Source organism: Corvus moneduloides, chromosome 2, assembly GCF_009650955.1.
Source record: "Corvus moneduloides isolate bCorMon1 chromosome 2, bCorMon1.pri, whole genome shotgun sequence".
NCBI classification, from domain to species: domain Eukaryota; kingdom Metazoa; phylum Chordata; class Aves; order Passeriformes; family Corvidae; genus Corvus; species Corvus moneduloides.
Window position 1 is genome coordinate 106323608 of NC_045477.1, and position 13223 is coordinate 106336830.

General features: G+C 41.4%; 1 protein-coding gene across 1 annotated transcript; it reads right to left on the reverse strand.

The window, feature by feature from the left end:
* Window positions 1-4502: 4502 nt before the first annotated feature.
* PIGA (phosphatidylinositol glycan anchor biosynthesis class A) lies at window positions 4503-12312 on the reverse strand. The gene is made up of 6 exons (XM_032100700.1): window positions 12165-12312; window positions 11283-11941; window positions 10584-10716; window positions 9398-9530; window positions 7985-8191; window positions 4503-6363 (listed from the first exon to the last, which is right to left on the reverse strand). The coding sequence occupies exons 1-6, from the start codon at window positions 12203-12205 to the stop codon at window positions 6100-6102; spliced, it is 1437 nt and encodes a 478-aa protein (XP_031956591.1). The 5' UTR covers window positions 12206-12312; the 3' UTR covers window positions 4503-6099.
* Window positions 12313-13223: the final 911 nt, after the last annotated feature.

Below are 13223 nucleotides of genomic sequence, written 5' to 3' on the forward strand. Positions count from 1 at the left end.
CCATTACTCAGAGATAAAGAATGGTGTCCATTGATATCTCTTGCAAACAGCATTCTCTCTTTTGAAAAAATAGAAATATTTTTACATTATCCTCCACTGATTCAAAGGTGTAATATTTGAAATTGAACAAGATGCACCCTTTCTTTAACTGCCCTTTTTACTTTCTGAAGGCACATGGCTTCCATAGAGGACAAAGGCTTTTTCTGCATGTATTTAATTGAATCTATGTAGAACACCCCCTCTCTTTGTATCTTAAACTTTTATTTATGCCTATTTTCCTATATGCACCACAGAAGGAGGATTTATTTCTTACTTAATTCCCCTCTTTGCCCAGCTTCTCTTAGCCTTCAATTCATACATCTTCTCAAGGAAAAGAGCAGGATAACTCCTCTCTTAGAGATTCCAAAGAGATGGTGGGTATGCACAAGGAAATTACACGGCAAATTATTTCTCTGGGCATTTTAGATGTAATTTCTTTTGGTTTATAGAAACACAGCTGGCTTAGTACCTTGCTGTCTTCAGTGCTCATCCCTCCCAGGAGCACTAAAATGCTACATAAAATATGTGCAGAGGCTGAGATAAAACACCCCAAGCAATTTTCTCAAGTGAACCAATTTTTCTAAAATCCTGAATTAAACCAAGTTATTACGTTCTTACCAATAACTTAACTCCTTACAAAAGTCTTACATCTACCTTTCCTTACACAGTGATATTATACCTGTAGAAACTATAGTACTCATGAATCCAAAAGAGGAAAATTTCCCCTTTTTAGTCACTTTAATACAGGACAAGGCAGCTGAAGATACGGATTGCGTTACAAGTGAAGTTCCGTTAAGGAATCACAGAAAAACATTTAATTCTACTCAGCTGGGAAACAAAGAGGAGAAATTAGCAAGCAAAGGTGGACCAAAAAAAGGGATGATCAGTCAGCCCAGAAAAATCTGAGATAATGAAAACATTTCCCCCAAAGCCAGAGGAATAGTAAAAGCTGTAAAGAATAAAATGTAGGACGCAGAGAAAAAGAACACATAAAAAATTATTAAGACCATTACAAAGTAAAATCAGACTAAATGATGGAAAAATCTTTCTCATGTAGGGTTTACAAAACTGGCTCTCAACAGGACATAAGCAAGAAGGGAGAGCACCTTTTAAGAGAAAAAACCAGAAAACTGGCTTTTAGTTGCAAAGGAGATTCACTGATTTCTTTCATAATCAACCTGCTAGATGGTATGTAGAATTGTACATGTCCACAAAACTCAGTACAATACAAGAGACTGGAGATCAGGTTTCCACTGAAATTGTCTTATCCCTAATGGAATAATACCAAAGAGCTCTCCAAGTGCTCTAAAAAACCATGAGAAAGTTTGACTGCTTGGAAGCAGTCACAGGAACGTGACTCTTCCAGAAGGACAAACTCTATTTGTGTAGCAGCAAAATCACCCTCCTGGCTTCAGAACAGAACAAATAAAGATTTTCAGTTAAATTATGGAGTGAGTCATTTGAGAAAAACTTGATTAATCTTTTAATCTGCTCTTAGTGTACAAGAGCACTAGGAAAATTACTGCACTGGATGTAAAAGAAAATCATCAGTCGGAAAACAGCTGAACAGCATGGTGGAAAGTATGAACGCTGGTGAAGGTGATAGTCGGGTAAACCACAGCAAGATTGGGTGTGATCACTTGGAAATCTCCGGTATTTTTGAAAGTGGAGAGATGAGCAACATAGTGTAGGCGTGAGAACAGACAGAACACAACAGAAGAGCAATGACAGAGCAGAAACAGGATTCTCATTGTTCTTCCCTCTCTCTTCTGAGCACCATTGCTGTGAGCTGAATGAGGTGGATTATGCAACTCCATTGATAGACTTGAGCGAACAAGTCAACCCCCCGCAGAAAAAAAAACATCTCATAGAGAACTTCTGCAAGGTGCCCAAACTACTCTATGAACCACTCTTCCTTACCTCTAGGATAGTTACTAAATTGTTAAATCAAAACATCCAAAAAATATATTAATCCGTCAAAAAAATTGTCATGAGATGGTGAATTAATAGAAGTAGTTCAGCTGGATCCTCCAAAGAACTGGAAAGGTAATGTTTATATATGCTTAGTTTACAAACATGCAAGGAATAAGCAGAAAAAAAAAGGCAACCCAGTTTAGAAAACAACTCATTTTCAATAAGGTTCACCTTAACTTTATCCAACTTTTAGGGAGAAATGCCAGATGTGACCTGAAGAATTTGGCAAGGAAATAAAAATTAGAGGGATTCTCATCTCAAAGAAATTCAGAGGTATTGGTCTACTCTTACACTACACACACTCTGAATGATAGCAGTGTATTTCCAGTGCATATAGTTGGGAGTAGAATATCAAATGTATTCACTCAAAGAGTCAGAAACACTCAAACAGAAGAGGTAAGAACAAAGATGTCCATACAGAGCTCAGCTACTTCTTTTCTACAGTGTGATCTAATAAATGACACTACTTCCCATACAAGCCTTGTCTCATTTGCATCCTTAGGTCAGCACACTTACAACACTCCTGCTTTCAAAAAGCAATGTAGAGAGTGACTCACAGGTTGCTCTCAAGCCAATGTGGAATTCATCTCACCTATCTGCCACCCATCACACCGGGTAGGGTCTGGTTATCAGCACTCCTGCTACTGCCTGGGCAGGAAGACAGCAAATTGCAGCAAGCATTTTATTTTCCCCATCTGCAGCCAGTGTTCCCAGGGAATGCACCAGTCCCTCCTGCTAAAACAACCAGCTTGAAGAACCAGCATGGACAGTTGAAGTCTGATGAATCCTGCACAAGTAACATCTCCAGTTATGACAGTGTTGAAGCATGTCAGGATCTGGAAGCAACCTAATCTACCTTGTAAACCTCCTAGGTTTACAAGAAAAAGGTATAATTTTGGTAAAATAATGCACTCAGATGCATAACCACATCCTGCCCTTAGCTTTATTCCCTTAAAAAGTATCCACCTTTTATCTATGCCAGTGCTCAAGTCATTAGGGAAAACTGTGGAAGTCAACACACGACCGAGTATCATGATGCACAACATATACCATGAGAGTAGTTTAATGATAGCAATTAAACACTAAAAATATTGAAATATTTTTAATTAAAAACACCCAAAATATTAAACCGTTTTGAGATTGATTATTCTTTTATCTATTTATATAAAGTCTGTATTTTACTGATGCAGAAAGCACCAGAAAGACTTTTACAATTAATTTTTAAAAGCCTAAGCATAGATAAAAAAAAATGGACTAGTGAAGAGAAATAAATATCAAAAAGGGAAAAATATAAAGAGATGCAGAAAAACTTGACCACAAAAAAAGTAAATTACAGTGTATTTACCTTCTTACATATCCATCCCTACCCACTAAAACACAGTCTGAAAGACTAATCTTACATCCATACTTTAATTGATGCTTGGTGTAGTGTATGGTTTAACGTACAATTTTCAATTATCAACACCTTAATTCACAGTGTCTGCACATAATGCATTGGAAACAACATTTCTCCTTGTGCCTGGGGATGGAATTTCATTGCAGTTTTGTGGGGGACCTTCTATACGTGTCTTCCTCCTCCTCCTTCACACCAGAGGCTCTGCTCTGTGCAAGACAGTGCTTAATTAGCATCACTCTCTTTGCTAACATTTCCCTGCTATTTCACAATGATCAAATGTTACCTACAAGCACAACTGAAACATTTTTTTAACTAGTTATTTTTATTAACTTCTAACCACACTCATTATCTCAGCAATTTGTTTTTAGTATTCTGATCATTTTATTTAACCTTTTTCACGTTACCCACTGATGTTTTGTAAAACTGTAAATGTTTCTGTGACATCACCCTTTACTCCACTGCACAAGGCCAGTGAGGAAATCACTCCCACAGAGTTCTGCATAATACAAGTGGTGTTATTTGAGAAACCAGCTATGGGTTAAGTTTGCATGGCAGCTTGTACAGAATGTTTTTTAGTAATCACCTTTCTCACAAGAACTCCAATAAGCAGTGACGGAGAGCAGCACTATGCTGTGTATTTCTGTATTTTCTAATTGTATGTTCCCACATATTAATGAAATGTATCCATTCTTTGTGGAAAGGTAAATAAACCTCTATATAAACTTTACATTGATCTTGTAAACAAGACTATAACAAGGTTTTATTAAGTTATTCATAAGTACACAATGTCCCAAAAAAGAAAAAAGTATTTTGAATAGATAAACACAAATCCTTTTCATTTGTGTTTGCAGATGTTGCAGGAAACCTAACAGAAATAAAAGACAACAAACAACATACTATTAAAAATACACATATATATACATGTATATATATAACATTTCCCTGGAGTGTCAATCATTATTTTCAAAAAGTTGTTAGAAATTTGAATGATTGAATTAAAAAAAAATAATAACTTAGAAAAGTAAAGTATTAGCTTAATTCCACCCACTTATCCTTAACACTTGTGGCACTGTTTTAGATGACCTCCACTTTTAATGCAGAGTTTGAAAAACTCAAATTGTAATATTACATGCTCTATGTTACATATCAAAGGCTAAAAATTCTAGTAAAAGAAAATAGACTTTATATGTGGCAATTATTTACATTATCTTTCTGTCTTTCATGAAAATATGTTCAATGAAATTATAAAATGCTTGTGTAATTACATCTCTACCCAAACAAGGTGAATTTGGCAGAAGTAGTGTGTTAAATACTACCTTTCAAAGGTTTGGAAACCGTATTTTCATATTGCACAGTTTTAATACTAATACAGTGTCCGACAGCACACAATACTTCAGTCATAAAATAGTAAGCTTATCATCATTAGTGATGCTTGAAAAATTAACCCAGTGCATCAGACAAGGGGCAATATTAGAGGTGGTTGACACAAATGGAAGAAATGCCTCCTCTCACACAGACTGGCACAATGCTCTGCTGCCCCTTGCCCCATGTACACATCGCTCAGGACTCCTCACAGATGCCCCTTCTCTCTGTCTCTCCATGAAAAGCACAGCCATTGGTTATTTCCACTTAAGGGAAACCTTCCCAAGATCTCACTTGCAGAACCTGCCAGACAGTGTCTCTGATGTGGATGAGGTGAAATTGTTCACCCTGAACACTGTCCCTCCCAGAGATGGACTGAAATGCCACTTTGGTCATAAGTAAGGGGAAGGAGAAAGAGAAGCGGGGGGGAAAAAGGGATGGGTGGGTGGGAGGTGGGAGAGAGCAAGTAAGCACAAGTGTGCTTGTTAAGCCCTTCACAGATTTTGCTCTCTCACACACACGTGTTATTTCACACTTTGGCACAGTCTGCTGGAAGTTTTCAGGCCTGAGATGTTTCTGAAGGCTGTATTATCTCTAAATACTACTACTTCTTCACCTATGTAATGAAAAACAAAAACCACTACAAGCTTTACATCACTTTCACACACCTAAGTGAACAGGACAAATTTAGCACCTCTGAAAACATCAGAAAACTATTATGGAATTTTGATTTAGCAACAGGATGAGCCACTCTAACTAGGGAAGAACTTCAAAATAATAATGCTATGGAAGCAAAACACTGTTGCTGGGACACAATTGCTAGAACTAAGTCTCTGAAATTGACATGGTAATGGACTAAATGACTTATTTCAAGTGCCATTTTCATCTTAGGAGAAAAAAAGTATATTCTGTTGGGTTTTTAATTCTTTTGAAAGAAGTCTTAAAATAAAAATCACAGTAAATATCGGGGATTAGCAGGAACTACAGTAAGCTAATCATTTTTGTGTTTTGCTTTCCCAAACACCGTAAGTCCCTTTCTGCAATGTTCAAGTTTTCAAGAAAAATCTTGTATTCCTGTTTCCAAGGCTTCTGACACATACAAAAACCCATGTTCTCCTCCCAGATTTAAGTGCAAAAGAGATGCCTATAAATTTGCATGAATCCAAAACTGAACTTAAAACATCATCCTAAATTGAGGTAGCACATTGAACTAAGTTTCTTTCCAAGAACTTCAGAAAGAAATTAAGGAATTTTAAGAGTAATGTCTCTGTCAGCAAGCATTAAAACCTTTAGTGACTGATGCATTCTTCCCTCTCCACTTGAGTAATTTAGGAGTTTGGGAGTTCTTCTTTAACTCTTCTTTTTTTCCCAAAAAAATACTGTTTAGTCCATGCACCCTTAGGTCCTGTAGCATCTATTGCAACATCAATAATGGAATCTGGAGTCATCCACCTCAAAAATGCCAAGAGAATGAAGTTCAGAACAGCTAAAAAAGCAAAAATACACCCAGTCACTGGGCCACAGTGAGTCATCAGTCTGTCAAGTCGCTCATTCATTGGTAAAACCACTTCATCTGCAACTCTGTCATACACCTAAACAAAGAGAAGACAAAAAGTAAGATCATAAAAACACGTTGCTTCTACCTCAAAAATCAGGCAGTACTTTGCTGTCACTGCACAAAATAAATTAACTATTCTTAGCTACCAGATGGGACAAATATTACCCCCAAAAATCTTTGCAGATTATACGTGCTGATTTATGAGTCCTGTTCTAGATATTTCATTCATTTATTTAAGGAGAAATATGAAACATTCTCTTTTTTTACACACTTCAGAAGTATTTCATTAACTAGGAAGGCTGCATAATTTGTCTCTCATGTAATATTATATAGAAAGAGTTGGGGGTTTTAAGTAATTGAATGGGTTCTAATCTCATATTCACATCAGTCATAGGAAGAGCCTGAACATGCAATTACTAAATTTTCAACACAAAGCTGGATGAACTCATAGGTGAGTTTGGCAATACTGCAAATCTCTGTATTTGAACAGTGAAACAAATCATAACAGGCTCCTGATTTTTGTTTAAAGAAACACTAGCTCAACTACTGCACAAAGTAAATGCATGCTACTAGTGACTTATATATGTCAACCACAGCCAACTACAAACCCACTACAAACCACTCCAAAAAGGCTTGAAGGACACAGTTTTTTCTTAAGAATGTTACAAACTTCATCCTAAACGTAACTTAACAATATGCTAACAAACAACTGCCTTCTGTCCTACAATATAAGATGTATGCATACTTCTACCAATTCTATGAACATTTTCCTTCATGAAGTACTGCTGTTTTTTTTAAGAAAGGGCTATATAAAGCAAACTCAAATCTATGCTAACATCTGCAAAAACTTTGCAATTCAAATGTTGCTTGCAGTTACAAAATCATAAAATGAACGGTACTGATGGCACTTGAAAATAATAAAATAAACTGGTTGTACATGGCACCTCAAGGAGGCTTACAAGAGATGTATAGCTGAGTGCACTACAATCTAAGTAAGAGGCATGGGGTTCAGCTATTCTTTCCTTCCTAAAACCCCGGAGGTGAAGGCAGAAGTGACACATCTCTACAGGTGTTTGTAACATCACTGCAGCCAGCATTCTTCACTACAGGCAGTTTTTACACTGAAGTGCAGTTCTAATTCTGAAAAACTATTTAAAAACTATGAAAATTAATTTTCACTACAACCACAGCTTATGTAAACTCAGCTGTGCTCAGCCTTCCAGCATTAAACTACCTCTCACAATTTTAAACCACTTGTTAGCAGGTGGCGTAGCTTTGTCATGAACTGTCTTTACCTCTTCGTACACCTTATGCAGCACACTTCCCAGTTACACCAGAAAAGTTACTTTGTGTGAAGACTTGAATAAATACATGAGTAGAAATCTAATCAAACATCTAGGCTGTTCTAGACCATATTTACCTGCAGTCATGGCACACTGGAAAATAAAAATAGAAAAAATGCACGTATCTAGAGATTTATTTGGGGAAAACAAAAAGCATTTTCTGAACCTTTTAAAACCATGTATGCTTGACAGAAAACATGCTGAAAAATAACACTGGAATGTTACATAGTGAATGTGCATAGTAGTACTTCAAAGCAAGAATTGTCTCAGAAATGTACTTTCAGAGAATTTTAAAGAAGTGATTATACATACTTTCTCAGTTCTCTCTGCTACATTCCTCCATGTATAAAATGTCTTTACTTCATTATGAACAGTTTCTGGAGGTGGAAGAGTTCCTGATCTGAGCTGGGCAATAGCTTTTTCTAGTCCATCACACAAAGATTTCACAGAGGGCTCACACAAAATGATGAGATTTTCTGGAAGTACCTCCGGAATCCCACCTACTCTTGTACTCACCACCTTTGAAACAAACAAAAGAAACAGCACATATGCAACATAACAAATGAAATTGTGTGATGAGAATGCTATTACATTGTTTAGATTCAGTACTTTAAAAGAATAGGAAAACATCATGGTTTGGGAACTTGACCTGTATGTGGAACTAAAGATGTAAGCCCCAGAGAAGACAGAGCATAGCAGATTACCTTCAACACTGTCCAGAATGATTCTTTGGTCCCACGACAAAACAGAAGACTTGCTCTAATGATTGGTTATGAGACACCTTTCCTGAAGGTGTTTGCCACAGTAACTAAACCTGTGTAACCAGATTTTGGACTTTTCCTCCACAGTTATCATAAAAAAGCTGTTACCTCTATTTGGAGAGGATAATTTTACCACATACTTAAAATTTCAGTTTTCTAGGCTACTGAACACTGGCAAAAATGTATTTATCAGTTCAGTAATTTTAATCTGAACTATAATTTTTAAAGGGAAATCAGAAATTACTTAAGAGTCACATTGTGCAATCATCTCTAAACACTGGGGAATAAGAAACTGCAGAACTTCCTCACCTCTAGAGAAGAAAAGAGGTGATAAGGGAATAACTACAACTAGGTAGCAACTGCTGTCAAAGGGTACTGAAGTCACTCACATTTTCTATACTTACTGTATATGAGGTACTTATCAGTCTGTCTTTTTAATCAGTTTTCTTTATATTTGAATGTGAAACTCTTAAGTTCTTTATGGCTATTGATTCAACTTCTTTTTGAGCTGTCAGTCTGGGCTGTAAATTAGTCAGAAAGGGCTTTTACTGTTTTCTCTCTCTCCAACTCTTATCTTGAATCCCTACACAGTAAGACAATTTTTCTGCAGCTCCTTTCAAAGTACGGTCAAAGTAAACCTTCACGAACATCAACTACCCCAAAACTCTGTAAAGGAGTACATACAAAATAGTATTTCGGAGAGACAGTCTGGCTAGTTCAGAGAACTGAGAGCAGATCTACATGTTATTCCCAATTCTGCACAAAATTCTTCTTGGAGCTTAAGCAGTTTCAGCTAACCCTTCTGTCTCAGCTTTCAGGTGATCTGTAAATGGGGATAATATTTGCTGACCTCTGTAAAGACAGAGCCTCAGAGGAAATCAAATGTTACAAGCACATATAATTTCTTTGTGAAATTTGCTTAAAATGGATACATGCTCTCTAGATACTGAGATTTTTTTTTCACCTGTAAACCACAGCTTGCTGCTTCCACAATAGCCATACAAAAGGCCTCAGTGAGGGAAGTGTTGAGAAAAATGTGCCCCTGGACCAGGACATTTCTAACATCCTGGTGCTCCAAGCCTCCAAGAAGACGCACCCTGCATACAAGAGGAAAAAAAAACAGAGATAAACACTGTATTTGGACCATAATAATGCTGTATAGTGTTACAAACATTCTGAAAAAGGTACCAATGGTTCACACTTATATAGTGAGAGAAAAAACACAGGCCCCTTGGTTTAGTTTTCTCTGAATTTTTCTAACAATGGAGAAATAGAAGATTCTGCTTTTTTATTGTCACACTGAAAGAAACTTCTGAAAATAAAGTTGGTGGGAGAAGTTGCTGTTTTAATGACAATTGTCTCCAGAACATTGCTACTGAGCCTTCTAGTTCTGCAAGAAAAAATGGCTTCATTCAGTTAATAATTAAGATTTATCAAATGCATTAGCTGAATTTTCAATGTGAGGTCTGATCAATCTGAGTCTGACAAGAGAAAAAGATTTTAAGATACAGTGATCAGGACCTATCCTTTTGAAGAGATACTGAAAAACAATAAAGGGTAAAATGAGAATGATACTTAAATGATAAAATTGGGGCAATCACTGACTAAAGTACAAAACAGGCAACAAAAAACCTAGAAAAGAAAACGAAAAATTAAGAACATGAAACTGTTCTTGATCAAGAAAACCCCAGAGAAATATATAAATGCATATGTATGATGGCAACATCCTGATAACATGGTAGCACCAGGAACATGTTTGTAGTGTGGACACATATGAGATAAGCACTACTCTCAAGAGTTTCATGATGAAATAATAAATTACTAGCAGTCATCGTCACATGCAATGGCACCAACAAGCTGCTAACACCTGATGCTATACGTGACCCAAGCATCAAGGTTGCACAGAGGAGTATGATTTATATCTAAGTCAGATTTTCTCTGATTTGAGTGAAGGCTCATTCAGGGCCTATTCATAGAAGTATGAATTAACTTGCAGGATCACAGACCAACTCTCAAAGTCTTCAGTGTCCAGTTTATCTGCTTTGCCTTTAGGCCTCCAGCCTCAGGTTTTGGGGTTTATGGAGGAGGGAGGCAGAGAGTTTTCCACCCCTGAAGTACCTTGAAGGGTCATAGCCATCCACAGAACAAACCTGTCATGTAGCTGGTATCTTTCCCGGACTTCTTCCAGTATGATTCGTTTTGGTCCTTCTCCTCCAACTAAGAAATGTAACTCTGGGTATTTCTGACAGAGCTCAGGAATTATACCACTAAGCAAATCAATACCTAAGAGTAGAAAATTTAGGGTAAGGCATTATTGTATTTCATTTCAGAACTTATGATCTAGCCCACTGCTACAACTCTATATAAGAGCTGAAGAAATGAAAAAAAGTCTCCTGAAGACAGTTAAACTCCTGTACACAATATTATGAAAAAAGACAACTTGTGACCTCTCAGGAGACAAATATGTAAAAAAAAAAAAAAAAAAAAAAAAAATCACTTAAGTTGCTATCACTTGATTAAATAAAAAACAATTAAAACATTTCTAACAGAATATATAGATTAGGCCCTAAATCTTATGTCCAACATAAGCCAAACCTTCCATGTTACAAACTGCAGTTTTCAGTATCTTCAGTATTACAAAGGAAACACACCTCTGAACCCAACATGTGTGAAAAGAAATGTACATTTCTTCTTCTTGAGCGCACATACACAACAGCTCAGAACGGCCACCTCACCACTCCTAGTGAAAATTCCATCCATACCACAGATACAGCCTAAGTGATACCTGACCAAGACCTTTCTAAAGAAACAAAACAACCAAAACAAGCTTACATTTGATCCCTCATTACCTTTTCTGTAAACAAGTCTGCTGACAACAACAATTGTTATTGTACTGTCATCCCTCCTCAACGGGTCTGGAGTGAAGTCGGTGGGATCGACAGCGTTGGGGATGACAGAGACTATCCGAGGGTCCAAGGCTGCTCGCAACACCGTGTTCTCCTTACTCGTGTAGGAGACGCAGATGATGTGGTTGGTGTCGCACAGGGACACGGTCAGCAGCTTGTTGGTCAGCACCGAGCTGACATCCGCGAACCCAAAGAGGGAGTGGTCAGTGAACACCGTCCGCAGCCCCATGGTCTTGGCGTGGAACAGGGCGTCGTGGGCCATGGCGGAGAAGGAGCTATGGGCGTGCACGATGGTCACCCGCTCCCGCACGAAGATGTACCTGAGCAAAGGCAGGCTGTGGAAGAGCGTCGTGGCCGTGGACTGGTTGTACATCACCTTCAGGGGCAGGTAGTAGACTTTCAGCCCGCTGGTGAGGTAGCGGACGCCCTTGCGGTGACCGTAGGCGTGGGTGACCACCAGGACCTTGTGGCCGCGCTCGATGAGGCACTGGGACAGCTGGTACACGTGGCTCTCCACGCCCCCCATGTTGGGGTAGAAGAAGTCCGACACCATGCATACGCTGTGCGCCGCCGGGCCTCCGCCCGCCATCCCGGGCCCGCTCCTGCCGGGGGAAGGAACCACAAGGCGCCATCACTCGCCGGCGGCCGCCCACGACGACCCCCGGCCCCCTCAGTGTCGGCGGCGCCGCAGGGCCCGGCCAGGCATCCCGCGCAGGCCGCACGCAGGGAGGGGCGGCGCCGCGGCCCCTTGAAGAGTCCGGTCACCGCGGCGGCGGCCCCGGGAGGCCGGGGGTGGCGGTGAGGGCGGGGGGACCGTGCACGTACCTGCCGGCGGCCGGCGCTCCCTGCGCGCTGCCCGGCGCCATGTCCCCATTTCCCGGTCACCGCCGCGGCCACGCCCGCCCGGGGCGGCAACGCAGCCAATCACCGCCCGGCGCTGCGTCACGCGGGAAAAGGAGCGCCAATCGCCGCGCGGGACGGGCGGCGCGAGAGAGCCCCGCCCCAGCCCCGCCCCGCTCCCGGCCCCGCCCCATCCCTCATCCCGGGAAAAGGAGCGCCAATCCCTCATCCCGGGATCCCTCCCCGCTCCCGGCCCCGCCCCATCCCTCATCCCGGGATCCCGCTCCGCCCCATCCCTCATCCCGGGATCCCTCCCCGCTCCCGGCCCCGCCCCATTCCTCATCCCGGGATCCCGCCCCGCCCCATCCCTCATCCCGGTATCCCGCTCCGCCCCATCCGTCATCCCGGGATCCCGGCCCCATCCCTCATCCCGGGATCCCGGCCCCGCCCCATCCCTCAGCCCGGGATCCCGCCCCACTCCCGGCCCCGCCCTATCCCTCATCCCGGGATCCCTCCTGCTCCCAGCCCCGCCCCATCCCTCATCCCGGGATCCCGCCCCGTTCCCGGCCCCGCCCCATCCCTCATCCCGGGATCCTGCTCCGTCCCATCCCTCATCCCGGGATCCCGGCCCCGCCCCATCCCTCATCCCGGGATCCTGCTCCGTCCCATCCCTCATCCCGGGATCCCGGCCCCGCCCCGTCCCTCATCCCTGGATCTCGCCCCGCCCCATGCTTCATCCCATGATCCTGCGCCGTTCCTGGTCCAGTCCCATCCCTCATAGCGGGATGCCGCCCCGCTCCTGGCCCAGCCCCAGTTCCGCATCCCGGGATCCCGCCTCGATCCCGGCACCAGGCACCGAGGGGACGGCGCTAATGCAGCAGCGATGTCCTTGCTGTGATGGGAAGCCCGTCCCGGACGGTTGTTGTCAATAAAGCGTAGTCCGGAGCTATTCAAAAAAAGTGCCCTGAATGCCGTATGGGGAGGGGATTGCCTCACAATTCCAAAGGCTTTGCTCTGCCCTCAGTGGAGAAGCTCTTCTGGTGT

Bases quoted from the DNA above. Each gene is read 5' to 3' on its own strand.
- PIGA (XM_032100700.1), bottom strand. From the start codon at position 12,205: ATGGCGCCGGGCAGCGCGCAGGGAGCGCCGGCCGCCGGCAG. The intron at 9,531-10,583 runs GTTTGTTCTGTG...TCTTGTATGCAG, and splicing joins AGATACCAGCTACATGACAG to GGTGCGTCTTCTTGGAGGCT. The intron at 6,364-7,984 runs GTATGTATAATC...CTCTTTGTTTAG, and splicing joins TAGCAGAGAGAACTGAGAAA to GTGTATGACAGAGTTGCAGA.